The sequence below is a fragment of the Myotis yumanensis genome, unplaced genomic scaffold (assembly GCF_028538775.1).
Source record: "Myotis yumanensis isolate MYYU_CA2020_CCGP unplaced genomic scaffold, mMyoYum1.0.hap1 SCAF_11, whole genome shotgun sequence".
Taxonomy (NCBI): Eukaryota; Metazoa; Chordata; class Mammalia; order Chiroptera; family Vespertilionidae; genus Myotis; species Myotis yumanensis.
In genome coordinates this window covers 69907217-69930663 of record NW_027223762.1, presented here as the reverse complement: position 1 = coordinate 69930663, position 23447 = coordinate 69907217, and the positions used below count along the sequence as shown (strand labels likewise).

Here is a 23447-nt window from a genome sequence, read left to right as displayed (position 1 = left end):
TAAGCTGAAACTCGCAGAATTCAAGATTCACCCAGTCCCCTTCCCTTCACCCTCTGTGCTGATACTGCAGTGGGGCCGAGGCAGGGCTGGGGCTGGCCTGGCTGCTCTGTGACCAGGAGCCAGCCAGCTTTAATGTGCCGGGACAGAAGTACTAACGGAGATTAGTGGAAAATATTCCATATTGATATAAGTATATATTACAGAGGCAGATCTGGTTGTAAAACTATTAAAATATACATTTTACATCCTCCTTCTTCCCTTCCTTTTCCCCTCAAAAGTGTTCTTTCTTTGCATTACTGACACTTTTTTAAATGCTCATTTCAGTAATAGGAGAGGTGTACAGGAAGAATGCAAGACCATTAATTTTATAAGAAAAGGCAAGGAGCTAATTATAGAAAACAGAACTCAAAGGTGGAGGAGGAAGAGAGAATGGTGGGCTGAGCTTTGGAGGAGAGGGTGAGGAGGAGGGAAGGAGACAGAGAGAGAAGGCACTGCCACCAGGTGGGTGTTAGAAAAGACAGCTGAGGGAGAAGATTCTGAGGGGGTTCTCCCCCTGGAACTTCTCTTGTCAAGAATCTTTGATTTTGCCCTAGCCGGGTGCTTAGTGGTTAGAGCATCGGCCCCCAGACTGAAGGCTCTAGGGTTCGATTCCAGTCAAGGGCACGTACCTCAGTTGCAGGCTCCATCCCCAGCCAGGGTGTGTGCCGGAGCCAACCAATCGATGTGTCTCGGTCTCTCCCCCTCCCTTCCACTCTCTCTAAAAATCAATGGGAAAAATATCCTCAGGTGAGGATTAACAAAACAGAAAAAAATCTTTGATTTTACCTTATTTTCAAGGCTTTCGTGGCATTTTTTGTGAGAGATAGTCGTGATTGGATTTGTTGTACATGTAAGGTAGGGACAGAGTCAACCGAACAGATAATGGTCACTGTGGGCCCAGTGGTGAAACGAGGCAGTTTTCTGTTCGCCTTTGTCGTTTTTTGTTGTTGGCCTCCTGTATGTACTAATTTTTTTCTGCAATGAACACATACCACTTGGACAAGTGAAAAAATATGTAAAAATTGGGGGCTGGGAATTTAAACGTATCCCTGTGATTATGTCTCACGCACACACAACAAAGGTGAGGTGTGAAATCTGAAAGGCTTTGGCTAGATGTGACATTTTGCAACTTGAGAACATCGGTAACAAGAGAACCGAGCTCATAATGAGTGGGGCTGAGTTTTGAGAACATATTACTTAGGAGGACAAAGTATTTCTGTTTGGAACAGAAGGTTAGAGACTGGTAATAACACCTGCCCAGTAGGGACCCTATGTGCAGCCTTAATAGAGGCTTTTACTGGGAAACACTGGTGAAAACGAATTTCTTACAAGGAAAGGAGTTTCATGGAGGTTGCTATTTTGGTTTTTAACAAAATCATAGTTCAGCAAAGATCTGTCAGATCCTTCTACCTAAAGGGTAACTGATCATTGAAGGACGATGCCTGTTTAGTAAAAGCAAAATGCTCCTTGTTCATTCCTTTAAACAGACAAACAAAAAGCAAAGGAATGCTTGCTTGTAATTGCACTGACAGAGCTTGAATAAACTTTAGAATCTGTGTTAAAACCAGCGCCCAGTTGCCAATCTTGAGTTCTCACCCTCTGACAGGACACGTGCTATGGAACGAGGTGGAACTGAATGAATGAATGGGAGAGGCTAACCCATCACCCCCAGGGGTCCGGGAGGCCTCACTAAGGCGTGCTCACCTGGAGGCAGGACATGATATTTGTCAAGCATTTGTGTGCCCTGTGCTGTTGGCTAGACCTTGTGCCAAGGCTGTTCAGTAATGAAACTGCACTTCCGGCCTCAAGGAGCTGGCATCTGGCCTCCCTAAGACTGGCCCTTTATGGGGTGGGTGTCCACTCCCCAGGTAGAAGCAGTGGGACAGCAATGCCACAGTTCGTGGGCCCTCACCCTCACTGGGCCCTCGCCCTCAGCGGACCCTCACCCCTGGGAGGATCCAATGCCTGCGGATGAGGAGCAGCCCATTGCATGTGCTCACATTGTCATCACCTTTCCCTTCTCTCTCCTAGCTCCTAGCAGCTGCCCCGAGTTTTATTTGTGACGGCACAGACCGCAAGGCTGGCAGCGGAGGTCATAGGTGGTTCACAGTGTCGCTCTAGCAAGTCAAGGTCCTGGAAATGCTCTCAACCCCTCTCAGGAGATCAGAATCTCCCAGTTAATAACTATCACTGACAGCCTGGCTTCAAACACGGCCCCACGCCAGGCAGTTGGTAACAGGGCACCGATTGTGAGGTGATGTCATCCAGGCACTTCACCTGGCATTGTGGACCCTAACCAGCATTTTCATGGGGTGTAACAGGTGCTCAGTAAGTGTGTGCTGTTGCCTCTATTGGATTTCTGGTAGACATAAACTAACCTAAGCAATCCAGTGTTAAAAAACAAAACTAGGCAACCTTTCTCTAAAGCCAAAAGTGGACCCACGTTTTAAAGAAAGTGAAATAGAAAAAAGAATATATAGCGCAGAAAGAAATGTATTTTAACAAATCTCTTAGATCAGAGCCATGGCAAATAGTAATTGGTCATCTGCAGAAGTTACCTCCTCAAATCCTACCTGCTGATCCACCGGTAGCTGATTCACCTCCTCGCATCCTACCTGCTGATCCACCGGTAGTGGATTCACTACGAGTGTTGTCACGAGGAAGCTCTTTCTGGGTGAGGATGAGCTAGGATCTCTGCCTTCAGTGTCTTCCAGGAACTTGAGGAGCCAAGACTAAAATTCTCATGAAGCAGGTGGCGAACTTTTCAAGAGAAGAAAGAAGCCTGTGCTCATCCAGGTTCCAGACGAGGAGTTGAGAGAGGAAGGTGCCCGGAAGCTCGGGTGTTCGGGGACACTGGCAGGCAGAATCTCAGTAGAGGGAGGAGCAGCCGGGAAGAGCCGGAAAATGGCAGATGCGTTGGTTTGACTTCAGAGACACCGAGAATCGAAGCGATCTGTCCCTGCTGACCCCCTTCGGAGCTGTTTGCTTTTTGACAAGCTCCTCGGCCCCTGAAGTTCTGCCTCCGCACCTGATCGAATTGTATTTGCACCGAGCCTTCTTGATCCAGCAGCCCCATGGCCAGTGTGCTGAGAAAAGCACTTTCTCTCCTGTTGTCCCCAGCTCCGTTTGGGGGGCAGGATATCCCCTTTCGCTCTCAAAAAATGTCCTTATTTGGATGATGTATGTTGTTATCCCCAAATCGACCTGACCCCCCGTAGGGAACAGAATAAGGTCCAAGTCTCCTGAACAGAATGCTTCCTGGGCAGCGTCTGTAGGCATCTGGGAATGCGAAGTGCTTACTGTTACAGAGGAAAAACCAGAGAGCTGGACTCTTCCCTTTGTCTTGCCATATTCTGAATGGGTTGGAGAACACCAAATGGAAGGTCACAACACTCAATGACGTGCCCAGCTGGTGGTGGTCAGGGCACATGCCCGGGTTGCGGGCTCATCCCCGGTGTGGGGCATGCAGCTCAGTCCCCAGTATGCGGTGTGCAGGAGGCAGCCGATCAGTGATTCTCTCTCTTCATTGATGTTTCTATCTCTCTTTCCCTCTCCCTTCTTCTCTGAAATCAATAAAACTATATTTTGTTAAAAAGAACCAACGAGGACTCCAATGAAAACCAACAGCATGAAAGTTCAGCAAATGAAACAGAATGTGTTAACCGATGTGGAAGGAAATTAAACAGTGAAATACATTAATGAATACAAGTCTCAACTTCAAAGGAATGGCGAGAAAGAATGTAAAGCCTTCCTGGACAGAATTCCCACAGAGACACGTGATGGGACCTAAACGTCACGGCCTGCTTCATAACAGCTGAACACAAATGACCAAAAACGAGCTGGGATGGCATTTATTCGAGCAGTTGAATGTGGATACAGCCTTCCAACAGGTGGAGCAATTTGACTCAGATCACAGCCACAGAGATGCCCCCCTTACTGTCAGGATAACGAGCCTGGTGCTGGGAACAGCGCAGATGGGCTGCGTGCGTTTGGAATGGACAGGCTGTTCTAGCCAGCTGACCCGAACCTACTTCTCTTCAAATGAGAGCAAACTGTAGCTCCAGCGCATTAGCCCTATATCTCCTTTTTATGACTGTAATTTGTCAACAACATGCCAATGTTTTGCACTTCATTGGCATTTGACAGCTGCGATCTATGTGTCCAGACATCTATTTAGCATCTCCACCTGAACATCCTGAAAACAACTTGAACTTCACACATCCAGATTAAGCTTTGCCCTTACCCCTGCACCCACCTGGCCTGTCCCAGTCAGTGGCCCTCCATCTATACCAGGGGCTCAAGCTGGAACCTGGGGTTCATTCCTGCCGCCAACCCTGGCCTGTCACATCCAATCGATCACCAATTTCCTCAGTTCTGCATCCAAAATGTAACACAAACTCTCTTCACCTTCATTGTTACCATGCACTTCTCTTGCTGAGATTAATGCAACAACCTTAAACATTGAACCTTCCTGCCCAAATCCATTTACCAAACAGAAGCCAAAGTGAAATTTGAAAAAAGAAAAAAAAAGTAAATCATATTGCCTCACTCCCTACTTTATTTTTTTTTAATTATAGATCCATCATCCCTGGCTGGTGTTGCTCAGTGGTTAGAGTTGACCCGTGCATCAAAGGGTCATGGGTTTGATTCCTGGTCAAGGGCATGTACCTGGGTTGCAGGTTTGATCCCCAGGCCTGGTCCAAGCACATGCAGAAGGCAACCAATCAGTGTGTTCCTCTCTTTCCCCTCCTCCCCCCGCTTCCTTCCACTCTCTCTAAAATCAATGGAACAAATATCCTTGCATGAGGATTAACAAAAAAACTTTTGTTGAATCATCAGAAGATGCAGAGAATGTACGAACAGGCCCCGTACATCCCTTACCCAACTTCCCCTAATGTGAACCACGCCGCGGTTTCTTAGGTGGAGAGCACCCCAAATCCTTAACTTGACCTCCAAAGCCCTTGGGACCTGCCAGTGTCCCCACCACCCTCTGCGTTCCCTCACAGTGACCTTCTTGTTCTTTAGCTGAGTAAGGACCTTGGCCTGCGTGGAGCTCATCCTTCCACACCCTCTCTCACGCCTCTGCTCCAGTAACTCTTGTTTATCCTTTAGGCATCAGCTTAGTTACCCCTGACTTAGTGGGCCTTTCTCACCCACTCATTCCACGGGAGGTCCCCCGGCACCCACTCCTCTTCAGCCAGAGCCCCTGCAATCTAGAACGTCTGTGCAATCAAGAATGTGTAACTTTTATGTCTGACACCTCTAGGCCCTACATACAGTATGGCGAGAGCTTTCTCTGTTTGATTGTCACCCGCGCCCAGCCTGTTACCTGCACACCACAGGTGCTTCAGATTGAACCGTGGAGCTGTCCGTTTCGTTCTGTTTCCATCACAAAGGAACGAAACTGCATCTTCCTGGCACCCTCTGAATCCCAGCCTCTTCCCGCGCTCCCCTCCGCACTCCAGCGTCCATGAGCCTGCCCTGCGTTCAACCCGGTTTGCAATAAGGGCACCTCATTTCTCCTTTGATTTTCCTTCAGTAACAGACTGGGACTAGTAACTTATTTCGCATACATTGAAACCTGGATAGAGCTTCTGTCCCACGCTCTAAGCTTTCTATAATAAAGACAGGAAAAAGAAGCCATCTCTTGAAAAGAACTGGAAAATGATTATTTCTGGCAGAAAACTTGTCTCAGAGCTTATGCTTCAGAGTCACTCGTGAATGCGTAAGGCACTTGGGAAAGATCAGTGAAGTGTTCCCTTCACCCTCTCCACTATTTTGCCGAGAACTGGATGAGGAAAGTTACTAGCCGAGGTGATGATTCAGGAAGGGAGAAATATGGGTGCTGTAATACTCAACGCTTGAAAGAAGGAAATTGAGCAATTCATCTAGTTTACGCTGCGTCTTCCTTCAGGCTTCAATTATGAGTCACCTAAGCAGTTTTTTCTCTGCGATTTAGTTCCAATGTTTATTTATTTTATTATTTTCAACAGTAAAAGAAAATAGTGTCCAAAAGCCAAAGTTTATTTAAAAGAAGAACAGTAAAAAAAATAAAATAAAATTGGCGGTCTTTGCTTTGGTATATGACATACCATTTTAACGTAATGCCATAAAGCTTTTTCAAAGTTATTGTTTAAAACTTTAACATATTCTCATCTGCTTTCTTGATGGATGATGAGCCATCTCCATAACGTTTTTAATGATGTAAAATAACTGCAAATTAAATAGCGCCATCAAATTCAGGCATGAAAAATCGTGGTGCAGGTGGCCGATGGTGCTCCGTGCCACAGTGTTAAGTGTGCGGAAATGCTGGTCATGCGGACAGATGGGAGAGTGAGGATCACAGAAAGTCATTGTCCAGCGCTGGTGGGATGCCGTGGCTCAGCCCAAGAGGGCCTTCTGGTGCCAGCGTCAGGTCCATCTGCTGGCGGAAGGCGGCCCTGCCCCGCGCCTCCGCTCAGTCCCATCCGAGCACGTGGCCGGCAGCCACCTGCGCGGCGTCCTCAGCAGGGACCGCCACCTGGAGGCACCACAGCATAGTTGCTTGTTTTGTGCTTGTTTTTGCTTTTGTTTTTAAAATAATTTTCTCATATGTTGCACATCAACGGGCACCGTTTCTTTATCACAAAAGTCAGCGGGAAGTATTTGGAGGCAAGAGAGAACAAAGTCAGCAGGCTGTTGAAACATTGGCAGCTCTGGCCGGGGACACGCAGGCGCCGTGTTAGAGGTGTCTGTTGACCTTCCAGCCACATCGCGCCTTAAGATTTCTGTTATTCCTGGAAAAGTCCGTCTGCCGTGCCTCCTGCGGAGATGCGTTGAGACTGAACTAATCACGCATGCCACCTTTTCTTGGGGGAGTTCAAAATACGTGTTTGTATATTTAGCCAAGCAGAGTCAGGAGTAGGGAGTTCGGTTCTTTTCAGGTATAGCTGCCAAAAAGGAGAGCATCTTGCTAAGCGATGGGGCCCTGGGGACGGTGGGGGCTGCCCTGCACCTGCCGGGCGCTCCTTGTAGCGGTGCCTGGGCTGCCCCCCGCCCCTGAGAGCACAGAGAAGACGGGAGGGGTATGGGGGGAGGAGGAGGGACTCCTGGTCTCCACGGCCTCCTGAGGCTTTTCACCTCTTTCCCCGCCTCGTTCTGCTCCCTAAGGTGTCCTCAGCAAGAGAGCACTCTGTGGATATTCTTTCCCCTCGTGACACTGGAATGCCCTGGCATTTGGCCCTTAATTCACAGGAATCCAGAGAAAAGAGAGGGGCAGTAACCCCATAGACTGTTCACTGGAGCCTGGACATGGCTGGCCAGCTCCCTCCCCATCCCACTTAGGGTAGAAAGAGCAGTTTGGCAGCTGAGTCCTGAGGCGCTCACATAAACGCACAGTGAACCTCTCCCGGGATGAAGACTTTCAGTGCCCAGGCAACAGAGCTTATGTGTTCCTCAGTCAGTGTGGTTATGTCCCCGTGGGAATTATCCAAGTTCCGGTTGTTGATTTAGCCTCAGTTCCTGTGTCGCTCCTGTCTGGTTTCTTTCCCGCCTTTGCTGCGGTGTTTCTCCACAGAAACCCCTGTCCGTCTAAGGGGGCCGCTTCATTGTACAAGGGACCCATCGGGCCTTGGAGAGGCTACAGCATCCCTGACCCCGGGCATCAATGGCCAGTAGTGACCCCCCTTGCTGTTAAGACACAGAAACACCCCTACTCGACTCCAATAGCCTTGCTGTTTGGGCAAGAGGTGCCCCAGCTGAGAACCGCTGCTAGAGGCCTGGCCACGGAGGCCCTGGCTCCACCTTGCAGTCTGGAGCGACCAATGCCTCTTTCCCCTGAACACATCCCTCCTTGTCTTTGCAGCTTTGCTCAGATAGTAGTGAGGAGGATTCCGGAATTTGTTCATCCATTTGCCATTTCCTCATCAGATGTGCACTGAGCACCTGCCAGCTGTCCAGGCCCTGACTGAGGAGCCCGTGGCCCACTGGCCCTGAGTTACCAGCACCCACTTCCCCCCCTCCCCCACAATCATCTTCCACTTGCCTGTTAATGCCCACGTGTCTTCAAGTCCTCCCTGGACCTCTGCTCAGACTTCCTGCCTAGGGACTGGCTTCTCTAACACAGTGAGTGTGCGTCCTGCCTTTGCTCTGATCCCTCCTGGAGCCTCCGGCAGTGGTCTCCATGTGCTGGGAATCCGGCCAGTGCTGGGCTGACCGAGTGATCCAAGACATGTTTGTGTGTCGCCAAGGGTGGATTCAGTTCTGTGACAGGGTTCAGGTTTCTGCCAGGTCGTGTTTTTCTCATCTGAAGATTCTGTCTGTCTGTCTGCTATCCACATGGAATGAGGAATGGCATGGGAAACATTCCGGCGCCCCTGGTAAACAGTAAACATGCCCTGTGTCCTGTACGCGGTGAAAACGGGCCATGTGCACTTCCAATTTCTTGTGCACCCGAGTAAGCCTTGGTCTCACAGGCCGTGCTGTGATCCCTCCCAATAATGACTTCTGAGGCGTAGAATGAGTGTGCCCCCTGCCTTCGGAGCTCAGCCACACGGAGCACATGGACAAGCTAGGCTAAGCAGACAAAAGGCAGTGAGTACAAAATGGGGGAACTCTGATGGAGAAATGGAGGTCTTTAGCTTTGTTTTTTCTTTTTTTGTTTTTTTGTTTTGTTTTATAGAACATTTCAAACACATAAAAAGTCTAGAATAATATAATAATCCCCAGTGTGCTCATCACCTGGTTTCAGCAGTTACCAACCAAGGACATTGTTTTATTTACCTGTCCACCCACCCTCCCTTCCCTCCAAGTATATTGTTTCAAGGCAAATCCCAGATCCTGAAATGGTATCCATAAATATTTCAACATGAATCTCTAAAGATTCTTTTAAAATTGCCACAAAATCATTGCCTAAAAACAAATCCATATCTCATAATATCATATTTCCATCAGTGTTCCAGGTTACAATTGTGGTGACTTTTTCAATAAATCAGAAAACTGGGTCAAAAGGTGTACCTTCATTCGGAGAGATGCTATAAAGGAACCAAAACAGATTTTTTTTTTTCTTACAGGAAAGTAGAATAAAGCAACAGGGAATACAAATGAAATAGCTGGGGAGGGTTTGGGGGGAAGGGTCTCCTGAGACCTGTCCAGCCTCACCAGCCTGGCACTTCCTGCCTCCCCACGCTCGCCCCCTGGTGGCAGGTGGGCACTGCAGGGGCTTCAGTTAACTCTACAGGAGCATTTACTGTATAACATGGCAGAGCTCTTACTGTGTTGCCTGTAGTTTACTAGTAATATTTGGCCACATGGCAAAAATGTGTGTGACACGGGTTTTTTTAAGTGCTGATTGACCACGTAATTTAGAAGTCAGAATATTAAGTAAACATCTCTGCCCTTTCTTCCACCAGGCAGCCCAGGGAACCGCGCTCCACGCTCTGTCTGACAGGTACGTTTTGTCATTTTTATGAACTATAAATTGCTTTATGAAACATCGAGCCCTATTTATTGTAGCATATAATTTATAATCGGATTTTGTCCCTCAAGTGTCTGGGAGCTGGGGTGTTAAACGTTTTGCATGCTTGGATTTGTCATGCCCATGTGGGTTTATTACTGCAAAAATCGCCTTGTTGTATTTCACAGGAAGTGTGGAGAGTCCCTTGTTGTTAGTGAAACAAGAGACAAGGAACTGGAGGAAAAGGCCTCAGCGCGCAGTAAATTCTGAACTTTGGAATTGGCTGCGATCTGAGCTCATTTTTCAGCAATAAGTACTTCATTTATTTTGAGATGTTTTCTTCAGACTTTTTCCATATCATTTCCCCGGGAGCTGTCTGGCTTTCGATGAGATTCTCTCCTGAAATACTTTATGCATGTCACCCAAGTCATGGTCCTGAGTGCCTGGCTCTTCGCGCCGCGCTTCGGTTGGTTTTCTGACTTGTATTATGAATGAGATCTACCAACCTAATCAACTGTCACTCAAACTGTGTCTCACATCTGGCTTTACTGTATCAAAATAGTTGAATAGGATCTATAGTTATGTTTGAGAGCAGATCAGGCCCTTTTTTGTTGTTGGTTTTTTATTTTTTCACTTGCTAAGGTTCTGCGTGTGCATGTGTGTGTGCATGCGTGTGTGTGTGTGCATAAGTGTGTGTTTTAAAGCCCTAACTGGTTTGGCTCATTGGATAGAGCATCGGCCTGGGGACTGAACGGTCCCAGGTTCGATTCCGGTCAAGGGCATGTACCTTGGTTGCAGACACATCCCCAGTAGGGGGTGTGCAGGAGGCAGCTAATAGATGCTTCTTTCTCATCGATGTTTCTAACTCTCTATCCCTCTCCCTTCCTCTCTGTAAAAAATCAATAAAATATATATATTTTTTAAAAGAATTATCAGGAGGTAAAGATGTTTCTCTGCACACCTGAGGTTCTTACTGCATCAGAACAGGTGGCTGGTGGGCACCTCAGTGTAACCTAGTGGACTGTCACCACCTCCCTTCCTTACCAGTTCTTCTTGTGTGGGTTGAGCAATAATTGACTATGTAACCAAGACCAGTTCAGCTTCTACAAGGGAAAGCCCGTCACTTGGGCACGTTGTCTGCGCACCCGGGTGAAAAGCGTTTCCTCCTGGTGGTGGGCTGAGCCCGAGTATGTTTACTGCTGTTGGAAAGCCTGCCCCAGCTCGCGTGCTCCAAGGTGGCTGCTGCATCTCCTCAGCAGCTCCTTCCGGGACTCTCCCAGGAGCTGGGACTGCAGTGCTTCTGAGTCTGTGGGTAGAAGGAGGAGAGGCTCTGGATCGAAACACTTAAAATCTGGCCCATTCATTCCCTTTGGCTTCTTAGGTGATTTCTTCAACCAAATGCCCTGAAAAGCAAGAGAAAGTCCTTGGTTCACAATGTTGCTCCATTGCCAGTGATTGCCAGGTTTCTTTTGGGGGCATCGAAAATGTAAGATTAGATCGTGGTGATGGTTTCACCACCTTGTAACTATGCTACAAATCATGGGATTGCAGCCTTTAAATGGGTAAGCTTTATGGTGATAAATTATCTATAACTAGAGGCCCGGCGTACAAAATTCATACATGGGTACAGTCCCTAGGCCTGGCCTGCAATCAGGGCCATCTTCCCTGCCTGCCTGCGGCCAGCCCCGCCCCCCGCCACCACCCACTCCCCATTCGCCATCAGGAGATTGGAGCCTGCTGGCCAGGGGAAGAGACTGAGAGGTGGTCAGTGCGCCTGATAGTGACTGGTCCAGAGGTAGTTCTGGTAGTTCCGCCGTTAGGGTCAATTTGCATATTGCCCTTTTATTATATAGGATAGAGGCCTGGTGCATGGGTGGGGGCTGGCTGGCCTGCCCTGATGGGGGCTCTCGATTGGGGTGGGGGTCCCCGCTGGGGGGGCGGGGCTGGCTAGGGCGAGGGGCCATGGTGGTTTGCAGACCGGCCTGGGCGAAGGGCTGGTAGTTCTGGTCTCTGGTCATTCTGGTCGTTCTGCCATTTTGGTCGCTGGGCTTTTATTATATGGGATAATAAAAGCATAATATGCTAATTAGACTGGATGACTTCCCAGACGAAGCTGGGGCTGCGAGGGAAGCCTGGGTCCCGGGTGCCAGAGGGAAGTCGGTGCCGGCAGCCGGGGGAAGGAAAGCCTACTCTTGCACAAATTTCATGCATCAGGCCTCTAGTATTTCAATAAATGTCATTATGACCTCTGGTAGAAGGAATCAAACCTATTTTAGGAAAGTATGGGCTCCCTTTGAAGACCTGGTTGCAAGATACAATCAGAAATTAGGACTTCTTCCCAGAAGACATGTGGCCCTGTCCTGGGTAGAAAGGTACATGGGTGATGAGCAGCACCATTCCCTTTGACTTTGTTCTGAAATTCCCTCCAACCCTCCTGGTCAAGCCCCGTAGTTCATCAGCTAGTAAGTTAGCACCTGGGCCCCTGTTGATTGCATGACTAAGTGCAAAATAACATGAAAAGAAAACCGTCCACTCCCTAAAGACAGAGGCTCCCGTTGTCACTACTCTTCTTACAAACTTCTCTATCTTCCCGTGGAGTGGAGTGTTTCCCCCTTAAATATAATAGTTTTTCTGTTCAAACTTGGGGGAACTTGGCTCATTTCAAAGTAATGAGTTCCTCCGCCTGCTGGCCTAGCAGCGGTTTATCTGCAGCTACCTGCTCTGTGCTGCTCCTGTCCTGTGTCCCCTGGCTCGGGCCACACGTGTAATCTCCGTAAGTGAGAACCATCTGTAACCATTTGGAGATGCCATCGGAAACCCTCCTTCCAAATAAGGACTTAGAACACCTACTGAATTCATTGCACTCACATTTTCTAGGGTCTTAAATTAGAGACTCAGAGAGAGAAGTCATTTCCTACCACCTTACCTAATCTGGAGGAAACCAGTAATTTCTAGGAAACAGTCGGCGTGACTCCTCGTGACAGCCTAACAGTCTGCCTGTCAGAGGAACCCCTCGGGTGGGGATGGAACTGAGTAAAGATTCACCCCAGGTTCTGACCTTCCCGAGGTGGAGATCTAACCCAGTATCACTGGCTACCCATCGCCTGGCACTCACCTAGTACGCATTCATACACAGACTATTCTAGTTTCTAAACTATCATTTTTCAGCGTGTTAACCATCTCTTCATATAAAATTCCATATGTGGCAGCACTTTCGTTTTTATCCCAGAAAAACAGAACACTGTTTAGACCTTAAGGGGTGCGTCCTGAGTTCTGCACGTCGAGTTGAACAGGGTGGCGCAAGCTGGCCCAGGTCATGGTGCACAGCTCCGCGGGGCCCGTCCCGCTTCCATGTGGCTGCACCACCGCCTGGAGTGCCCAGGCCCAAGGACGTTATGTGCGGGGCTTAGCGCTGTTTTGTTTCAAGATGTGCAACTTGATGATGAAGTGGGTTTGGTCGGCAGGGTTTGGGGATGTGGGTTTACAGTGCAGGAAGCCTGCTGTTGTTCTCTGCTCCAGGGCAGGAAGCCTGCTTCCAAGGCGTTGAGGCGGGACCTGGTAGGCCAGTGACAGTGCAAAGGGATGGCATTTCTCTGTCCTTGGTAAGGACCGTAGAAGGCTCATCCCTGTGAGGTGTCAGAGGGTAGAGACTATCCAAGCATCTTTTGAAGGCCAGTCTTGCCTGTCTTTTCACTTCTCCGGTCTCCTGTTTGAAGTAGGCATTCTAGGAGAACTCGGGTGTCTGGTAGCTCATATTGTATGCTTTAAAGTGTGTGAGTCCATGGTAACCAAAGCACAACCCTGATAAATTAAAACTATGAAATGTTTCATTACCTAAATTTAAAAATTATCTGAGGTCAACCATGTGCTGGCCTTGCTTTGTTTGGCCTGAGCGATGAGCTTCATTTACGGTTCAGCAAGAACAGCCAGCGTGTCCGCAGATGATCACAGATCACAGTCACAACACAAATCTGATTTCCCCCAACTTACGCCTGCCACCCCCCGACGGGAAGGGCCACGTGTAGGTGGGGTGGCCTGTTTTTCATTCTTTTCTAACATCAACTGTAGAGTGTTTCATCTGTTATATGCCGCTGGGTGTCCGCTATACCAAAGGCGCGGTGATGCCTCAAGTAATGAAAAACATCAGGAGGCCAGGGCAGGAAGAGGGGGCAAAGCCTCAGTATGGTAGACAAACCAATTACAAGGAAACCTCAACTTGCAAAACGACACAGTGCTTTTCACCTTCTCCTGGTAGTGTGTGCCTCTCAGGCGTCTTTTGTTCTTAGGGATTTTGTGTCAGTGGGTAGAGAGGGGCGAGGAGAACCAAGATAAATGGGCCGGAGGCTTGCTTGTCCAGGTGAGCCCGGGGTGGACGCACTGCGCGGGAAAGCGTGCTCCGCGGGAATGTGGAAACATGCAAAGTGCCGGAGGAGAAGGAAGGATGTGTACGCAGCACACAACGTCCTCTCGGTGATTCACTTCCCCTCGAAGCAGTAAATAGCAGATAACTGTGATGGAAAAGAAGGGTCCTGTGATTTATCAAGCCAAGCAGCTGTGCATTTGCAGGAGGCGGAGGTCCATCTTGAAGCCTGGGCAGGAGCGGGAGGCAGCGAGGACTTCGTGTCAATCACCCGGCGCCTCCGTGGTCCCGGGGGCAGGCCTCGAGCTCCGCAGCGGTGCTTTATGGCCGCTGATCAGGAATTCATATTTGCTGCGAAACCTCAAGCATCATTTGCAGTAACTTGGGCTTTATAAAAACGGAGCCTAATTACATCTGAATAAATCATGTTCAGCTACAGATATGAGGAGCTGGGAAAAATGGTGCTCAACTTAAGAAAAAAAGGAGGGGGGGGGAATGAACAAGAAAGCCAACGTGAAAACAGTTGTTGAAGCGCTGGCAGTTGGAGGGCACGCGCGGCCCTGGTGAAATCGTGCATGTAATCATCTTCTGAAATGTCAGCTGCCACGGCAGAGATGCCTGCGTGTTTATAGCCTTGGAGACGCATCACCAGACTGTGCCCTGTCAGCCCATCTGGCAATATTTCAGCTCCAGGATCCATTTATATTGAAATCCAAACAACTACCATTGATTTATTCATTTATGCCACAAGTATTTATTGAGCGCATCCCGGGAACCCAGCGGGCGCCGTGCGGTGCAGGGCTGCGGGGGCGACCAGGAGCGGCCACGCACCCCTCGGGGCTTCGTCGTCCAGAGGGCTGCTGGCTCCCGCATGTGCTGCTCTCAGTTTAGCTTCCTCGAGTCAGTCTCGCCCATCGAATGCCCTCTTCCCATTAGGAGAAGATGATGAAATTAACTAAGTGAGAAGTCGCATCAAGTGAAGAGGTTTTACCTCCCTGTGAGTCTGCATCTAAAAGCAGGACTGGACGTGTCCCCGAAGCAGGGCAGGGAGGACTTTTAAGAATTTCTACATTTTGAACCTGGAAGATGCCCAGGAGGCACACTGGAGGGAGGGTGTCAACCCTGAGACCCACAGTCTCTAGTCTCCAGTGCCAGGGACTCTGTAATGACGTTCTTCTGGGATGCCGGGTAAATAACAGCTTCCTGCAGCGCTCACAGCCCCGTCACATGGACAGCCACCCCGTGAGGTAGGTAGGACTCACTTGACCCGCAAGAAGACTGACCTCAGAAGGTGACGGGATTCAGCCAAGGCCACAGGCAGCGAGCGGCAGAGCTGGGACGGGCCTCCAGGCCCCTGTCCGTCTTCACTCAGCAACAAGCAGGCTGGGGTGGGTTCGGAGGCAGGCGACTCAGGCCACGCATATTCTGACAAGACTTGACTCGGTGTGCACTAAAACTGTCTTCGTTTCCACTAATAATTATAATCATCGTAACATTTCATTCATAACTAAGTTGATCTTTCTATCCCTAGCACCTCGCACAGTGCCTGGCAATTAGGAAACACAATAAGTTATTTGATGAATGGAAGAGAACAATGAACACAGGAATGAAGGTTTTGTGGTTAAAAATGGTGACTTTGGACTTAAATAGGAAACACTTTCCTGAACCTGGCTGTTCCCATGGCAGCAGACCACCTCAGGAGGCAGAGTCCGGAGCCAGGGCTCATCCCTGAGGGTCCAAGCAGCCCTGCCTATAGATGCCATAGAATTGAGACGCACTGTTCACTGCCACACACACCTGTCAGAATGGCTGTCATCAGTAAATCCAGACAGCAAGTGCTGTGAGGATGTGGAGGAAAGGGAACCTCGTGCACTGCTGGTGCAGCCACTGTGGAAAGCCGTATGGAGTTACCTCAAAAATTAAAAATGGAACTGCCTTATGACCCAGCAATCCCGCTTCTGGGAATTTATCCAAAGAAACCCAAAACACTAATTGAAAGAATATGTACAGCCCTGTGTTCATTGCAGCATTAATTACAATAGCCAAGATTTGGAAGCATCCCAAGTTCCCATCAGTAGATGAGTGGATAAAAAAAGCTGTGGTACAGCTACACAATGGAATATTTCTCAGCCGTAAAAAAGAAGAAAATCTTACCTTTTGCAACAGCATGGATGGACCTGGAGAACATTATGCTAAGTGAAATAAGCCAGTCAGAGAAAGACAAGTACCATAGGATTTCACTCATGTGTGGAATCTAATGAACAAAATGAACTAACAAGCAAAGTAAAGACACACACATAGATAGAGAGTAGGCTGACAGCGGTCGGGGGAGGTGGCTGGGAGGGGGGTAGAGGGATTGAGAAAAAGAAAAGAAAAAAGAGAAAAAAACTCATGGACATGGACGACAATGTGGTGATTGCCAGGAGGGCGGGGGAAGTACCGAAGGAATGAGGTGATAAATGGTGATGGACAGAGACTTGACTTGGGGTGATAGACACACGATACAGTGTACAGATGATGTAGAATTGTGCACCTGAAACCTGTGTAATTTGTTAACCAGTGTCACCCCAATAAATTCAATTTAAAAAATTAGTCCAAAAGTAGGTAAGAAAGTCTTTTTTTAAAATGTCAAAGGATTGAAAGTCTTTTTTAAAAAAGTCAAAGGATTGAAATTAGAGTGGATTAAATTAGAAATTATAATAGAAGAGAACACATGATGCCATCGAGAGCTCTCTGCACCAAGAGGGAGTGAAGGCCATGACCTCCAGTCCCTCCCCTTCTCATGCTTCACCCTGTCCAAGGACTTAAGATGCCCCCCATTTTTCTTTAAATATATGTTTATTGATTTCAGAGAGGAAGGGAGAGGGAGTGAGAGGTAGAAACATCAGTGATGAGAGAGAATCATTGACTGGCTGCTTCTGCATGCCCCTCATTGGGGATCTAGCCCACAACCCGGGCACATGCCTGGACTGGGAATCGAACAGTGACCTCCTGGTTCATAGTTCAACACTCAGCCACTGAGCCGCGCCAACTGGGCAAACTGCCTCCATCTTATTAGCACCAATTATTTGTAACTAGAGGCCCGGTGCACAGATTCGTGCACTGGTGGGGTCACTCAGCTTGGCCTGGGGGGATCAGGCCAAAACCAGCTCTCCAACATCCCCCGAGGGGTCCCAGATTGCGAGAGGGTGGTTCTCAGGTGACGCACCCTGGAATTGGGCTCCCTCCTATCTGGGTCTGGGTTGTGAGTGAAGCAGATTTGGGGCCGACAGTGCCCCAGCGGCAACCTAACCCACCACCAATTCCGCAAGGAAACGGGCTCCCTCCTCTTCTGGTTGCAGCATCTGCCCCCTGGTGGTCATTGCAAATCATAGCTATCAGGTGAAGAGTCAGATGGTTGCTTAGGCTTTTATATATATAGATTCTTTCTGTCCTCTCCGACATTCATTTGATGCAGGTTCAGTTCTGAGCTCCTCCACTTGGCGAGGCATTGTGCTGGTCTCCATGGAAGACACACACATTCCTTACGATGGAGCCCACTCTGCAGGAGCTGACAGTGGCCGAGGACACGTAGATGTCCGCATAACCACTGTGTATTAAACGTGGACATGTGCACACAGCCCTAAGTCTACTACTGCAGCCGTGTGTGGGCGCTACGCTGAGCATTTCACGCACATGACTCCCTTTAATCCTCACACCACCCTCTCAGCTAGGAAGGAGAGATTAGCATGAGGACCTGAGAGATGACATTTTCAATGAAGTTTCATTTCATTTACCAGATACTCTCCCTAAAATCCCAGGGAGTCTGGTTTCCAGGGATACATAACTTAGCCAAAGCCTCCGAACTGGTCTGTCTGACTCTGTCAGTTCTCTTAGCTGCTTCAGTAACACCACACACACACACACACACACACACACACACACCCGTAAATTAATAGGAAGAGTGTCACCAGGGGTTACAGGGGTAACACTGAAGTATTCAGAGCACAGAGAAGGGGAGGGGCCTTTGAGGTGGCATGTGAAGGACAAGTGGCATCAGGACAGGCCACCCAGGATGGAGAAGGGGAGGGCCAGCCTTCTCTGCAGAAAGAATGGCCTGAGCAAGGCCAGGGTGAGGCATGAGCAAGGAGCAGCAGCCCCCACCCGAGGTGTGGGCCCCGCAGGTTCTCGGCAGCCGCCAGGCAAGGCGCTAGGGTGGGGGTGCCTATCGCTCCACAGCGCTTCCTCAAGCCTGCGGTCCAGCCTCATCTTCCACAGAAACCGTGAATAACCAACGTGCCCCACTCCCACAGCTCCTATTCCGTCAGCACAGCGTGTACTCGCTGACACGGGCGTGCTTCTGCTCTCTGCTTCCTTATGCGTTTATGTCTGTTCTCAACAACGAGCAAGGACAGGATCCACACCTTGAATGCAGGGCGCCCTGCCTACAAAGCGGCTGCTCAGTGATGACTTACCGAACGCCTTTCCAACAAGAAAGACCAAGAATGCCCTCATCTCTGCTTTCCTGGGAAGGAGGGGAAATACCAACTGCAGCCTGGCCGTCAAGGAGCAAGCAAGGGAGTCTGAATCCTTACACTTGGGTTGGAACTTGCTTTGGGCCAAGGAGTCACCGTCTGAGTCTGAACTTTCCTAGTTGTGTAAATAGGAGGATAAGAGTGTCCCCTTGTTAGGTTTCTGGACAGGTCAAACGAGGTGGTGAGTAGAAGGGCTCTGTCAATCTAGCAATCACTCTGTTGCCCACTAGGCAAAGTCTCTCCCCAACGTACCATGAGACTCTCTTCCAGCCCGACCAAGAGGCTTAAAAACCAAAGGAAGAAAAGTATTAGTGTGGAGTTCAGATGTGGAAACATGAATAACTAATTGTATGGGGCATGTTTTTCGTTTGTTAGCTTGTGTCTTTAAATTTTTTTTTAGTCCTCACCCGAGGATATTTTTCCATAGATTTTTAGAGAGAGTGGAAGAGAGAGAGAAAGACAGAGAGAAACATTGATGTGAGAGAAACCCATTGATTGGTTGCCTCCTGCACAAGCTCCGACCAGGGCCCAGGCCAGGGAGGAGCCTGCAACCGAGGTACATGCCCTAGACCGGAATCGAACCCAGGACCGTTCAGTCTGCATGCCGACGCTCTATCCACTCAGCCAAACCAGCTAGGACTGTATGGGGCATGTTTTTACGCTTACATTATAGGAAAACGATATCAACGTATCCCAAGAATTGTCCCTCGCTGTTGTCATTCCGCTCCTACCTTGGGGCAGGTTCTCATCCAGCCTGTTCTCCCCTGAGCCACTGGTGGGTCTCGGGATCCTTGGGAGGCTCACACTCGCCTGCAGCTGATCCAGCTGATCGCCAAAGAACTGTTTTCATTTTATTATTTCAAAGCAAATAATTACATTTCAAAAGCCAACACGATCTCTCAGATCACGTGGGGATCTCAGGTGGAGATCTGTTTGGGGACTATGGTAAGAGAGAAAACACTGAATGGCCACATGTCCTCCAAGGCCGACAGGCCCGGCCATGCTCACCGAGGTGGCCCCCTTGCCTCGCAGCCCTCCCAAGAGGCTGTAAGTGTTCCTGCCCCACCTTGGGCGGCTGTTAGCTTAACAGGCCACATTACCATCTGAAATGCAGGCTATCAGGTCTGCAAATCAGCTTTTAAAACCCCCTGAACTAATTTCCACACTACAACTGAATAGCTCCTGAGAAGCCATTGAGTTCTATCAGGTAAATAACACACATTTTAAAAGCTCCCAAACTTGTATTTTACAAATAGAACAGGACAGCCTGGAAGAAACTGTTCAGCCTTTTTGAGTAAATGAGTTGTATGAAGCCACTGATTGCCCTTTGGGATGGTTTAGTGGGTTTGGGGAAGTCCAGGAATGACGGGAACCTGATGCCTGGGTATAAAGGAGCAGCAGGAGGGCCGGCGGGGGTGGGGTGGGAGAAGGTTTAACCCTGTGATCAGAGCCCACAGCTGCTTCAGGAACAGCTGGGCGACTCAGCGTGGCCTTAAGAGGGTTTGACCTCTTTAAAAAAAGAATTGTAGTGTGAATGACTGCACAACAGTGTGAATGTGCTTAATGCCACTTGAGAATGGTTAAAATGGTGCATTTTATATGATATATACAGTGTCCCCCCAAAAAATGTATATACACTTTGAATAATTATTTATTCCAATGGGTTAAATCTGAAAAGAAACACCCGTTGAGCTATCAGCTGTTATTGTGTATACATTTTTTGGGACACCCTGTCTATATGAAACCACGATCAAAAGTTTAAAAAAACACATATTACGTCTCTGCACATCCTAATATTCCAGACACCCCCTCCCTGGTGGTCCCCTTTCTCATGTCTAGACTGGGAAGCAGTGTTCTCTCGGATTTGAGGTGCTGGAGTTCTGGCCTGGAGATTCCTTCCTCCCTTCTCTGCTGGCAGGGAAGCCCTCTTGCAGGTGACCCTGATCTCCTGTGGTGAGGAGCCCACCCTCCCTGCTGGCTCCTGTAGCCAGCGTCTGTGAGCTAGTCGCCCACACTGCCTGAGGCTGCGGGAAAGGGCGGAGGGAACCAGCTGCGGGGGGGGGGGGGGGAGCAGGGAGAGCGGCTTCACAAAAACTACCTCTGAGGCCTGGCAAATGCTTCACCATGGACAGAGCAAGAACTACCACCTCAACTTAGCAGGTGAGAAAGGGACGCAGAACAGCCAGCAGTGCTCGCTGAGCCGAGGCTGGACAGGCACACGATGGAGCCTGTCCTCCAGGGGAAGGCAGGGGTGGGGAGAGGCCAGGTGTGTCAGAGGGGAGGAGGAGAAGGGGAGAGATGGCTCCAGCAGGAGGAACAGGATGTGGGCAGGCATGGAGAACTGACACGTCAGAGCAAAACGTGGCCTCACTTTGAAACGTTGGGGAGGATAATATTGCCCCAGCCAGCGGGAAGGGAACAGGAAACCTCAGGAAATGTCCGTCCTAGGAAACACCATCGGCATGGCTCTCCTCAGGCCTCGACAGCAGCTCTGTGCCCCGTGGGCCTTTAAAATGTGAGCCCTTCCCACACATTGCTCCTGGGGCCCCGTCATCAGTTCCCGGCCTCCGTCTAGTGAAGCGGAGCTCCAGGTCGTGGGGGCCACACAGACTCCCTGGGTGTCAGAAGGTCAGTAGCAGTAGGGGCTCAACCAGCATGACTCCCCATGCCCCTTCCAGCCCTGCTCTGTCACAGCCTCCTTCTGCGGCACCGGGCACAGACGTGTCAGTTCTCCATGCCTGCCCACATCCTGTTCCTCCTGCTGGAGCCATCTCTCCCCTTCTCCTCCTCCCCTCTGACTCACCTGGCCTCTCCCCGCCCCTGCCTTCCCCTGGAGGACAGGCTCCATCGTGTGCCTGTCCAGCCTCCATCGTGTGCCTGTCCAGCCTCGGCTCAGCAAGCACTGCTGGCTGTTCTGTGTCCCTTTCTCACCTGCTAAGTTGAGGTGGTAGCACTTGCTCTGTCCACCGTGAAGCGTTTGCCAGGCCTCAGAGATAGTTTTTGTGAAGCCGCTCTCCCGCAGCGGCCCTCAGTACTTCCATCTGCAAGGCTTAGCCAGGAGCTGCCTCCTAAACGCTCCTACATCTCAACCGATGGAGACCGTGTTCTCTGAAAGGTCAGCTCATCCACCAGGCGAGCCCCAGGCGGGCCAGGCCTCTCCCTTCCCTTGGAGGTGTGGCCCTTTCCCTGTATCTCAGCTTGTGAACCGCCCTGTGGACTCCCCCGCCCTGTAATCCTCCCACCACTCATCTCCATCAGCTGATCAAGTTCCTGAGGGAAGTGAGAGGTGCCATAAATGCCATCTCTTTATTTCTCTGATGGGTCTCCCGTGACTATCTTAGGCTTCTTTCTGTTTCCCAACCCCATTGCTATGACTTTACTTGGTATTTAGCATTTCGGTGCCTTAACCTTCCTCTTTTCCAGCTTCCCGCAATGCATCCGGTCACACCTCCCGTGTTTTCTATCTCCGAGCTTTCTGGTGAAGGTCATCTGTTGGACATTTTAATGCTAAAACCCTGGCAGGGACAGCGCTCCTAAATGAACTCTGGATCTCCCATGACGGTCGCATTTCTGAGGGGTTTGGGTCCCTTGCCCTCCCCCCCCCCCCGCCATGAGCAGTCCCCAAAGAGGAGTCGAGAGTGAAATATGCCACGTGCAGTCACCCTCATCTATCTCTCCACCCTCCCTAACTTCCACACAATAGGAAGGTGCAAAAGATAGGGTCTGAAGGAGAAGAATGCTTAGGATTTTCTAGCTTTCATGTAACAAGGAACAGGAGCTGGGAAATGGACTCCAGGCTTGCAGATCCCACTCTCCTTCTATTCGCTGCAGCACAATTGCCAGGCCAGCTCTGCCGAATGGAACACCTTTCAGTGTTCCGTTGCCCAGATGCACCGGACACTGCTGAGGTGGGTGGAGCGCGGCTACCGTGGATGCGCTAAGACCCTTAGGTGCTGGCTTTCTCTACACCTTCCCTGGGAGCAGTTCAGACTTTTCTTTGCATAGAAATTCTAACCTCTTCATATGGCCACGTTATGGCTCTGAATTAGCTGGTGGGCGTTGCAGTCCTGGAGACAGAAACAACTTTCGTTTCACTGGGCAAGTGGTTGGTAGGCTCACTGTTCATCCCTCTCAACTGACTGAAAAGCTTTAAAAGGCCATCTTTTAACCCTGAGTTTTGTAACTTTGAAGTAGACTCAGATGACAGTTTATCTCCCCGTTCCTTGTATCTCCTGACTGTTCTTCTATCATAATGTCTCCTGTATGACATTGCTCTTAAAATATAGCTTTGGCAACGTGAAAGATGACTTACTGGGTTCCCAAACTTCCCGATCTGTGACCAATTATAATTAATCCTCTCACTTGTCATTCCAACCGGGATCCTGTGAAATAACCCAGGAGACAGTGCAAAATGGCAAGCAGGAAATCACCTGCACATTATTTAGTAGAGGGGCTGTTGCCAGGGTCAACAGGGTCATTCACATCCCTAGTAACCATCCACCACCTCCCAGGGTGTTTCCCCTGGGAGGAAACCTACAGTGTTTACATTGGATGGATAAGAAAGATCACTAAACCTAAGGTTGCCAGGTTTAGCAAATAAAACTACAGGAACAACAAATAAGTCTCCATATAACTATGTCCCTAATTTTACATGTTATTCATTGTTTATATGAAATTGAGATTTCACTGGATAACCTGTACTTGATGTGGCAACCCTACCCAAGCCATATTTTGATTGAAAAACCATTAGGAAAAAATAGCCAGGCGGGTGTAGCTCAGTGGTTGAGGGGCAACCCATCAACCAGGAGGTCACAGTTTGATTCCTGGTCAGGGTACATGCCTGGGTTGTGGTCCGATCCCCAGTAGGGGGCAGGCAGGAGGCAATCCATTGATGATTCTCTCTCATCATTGATGTTTCTATCCTCTTCCTTCCTCTCTCTGAAATCAATAAAAACATATCTTTTAAGAAAAAAATATTCTATAAGAGTATTTGATCGTTGTTGGAAAGTCCATAAGAATATGTCGGGATCTTGGAGGGCCATCTGTATAGACACTGTGGGTGCGGCTTAAATCAAATTCTGTCTCACTCTTGAGGAGGCTT

The 23447-nt window shown here is 49.3% G+C and overlaps 1 protein-coding gene across 4 annotated transcripts in view; it reads left to right on the top strand.

The window, feature by feature from the left end:
* Positions 1-23447, top strand: part of AFF3 (ALF transcription elongation factor 3) — a 549655-nt gene that overhangs the window by 445279 nt on the left and 80929 nt on the right. For all 4 annotated transcript variants that reach the window (XM_070429869.1, XM_070429867.1, XM_070429868.1 and 1 more), the window contains one exon: positions 9429-9466. In XM_070429869.1, coding sequence (XP_070285970.1) covers positions 9429-9466 — 38 coding nt within the window. The remainder of the gene's footprint in view (positions 1-9428; positions 9467-23447) is intronic.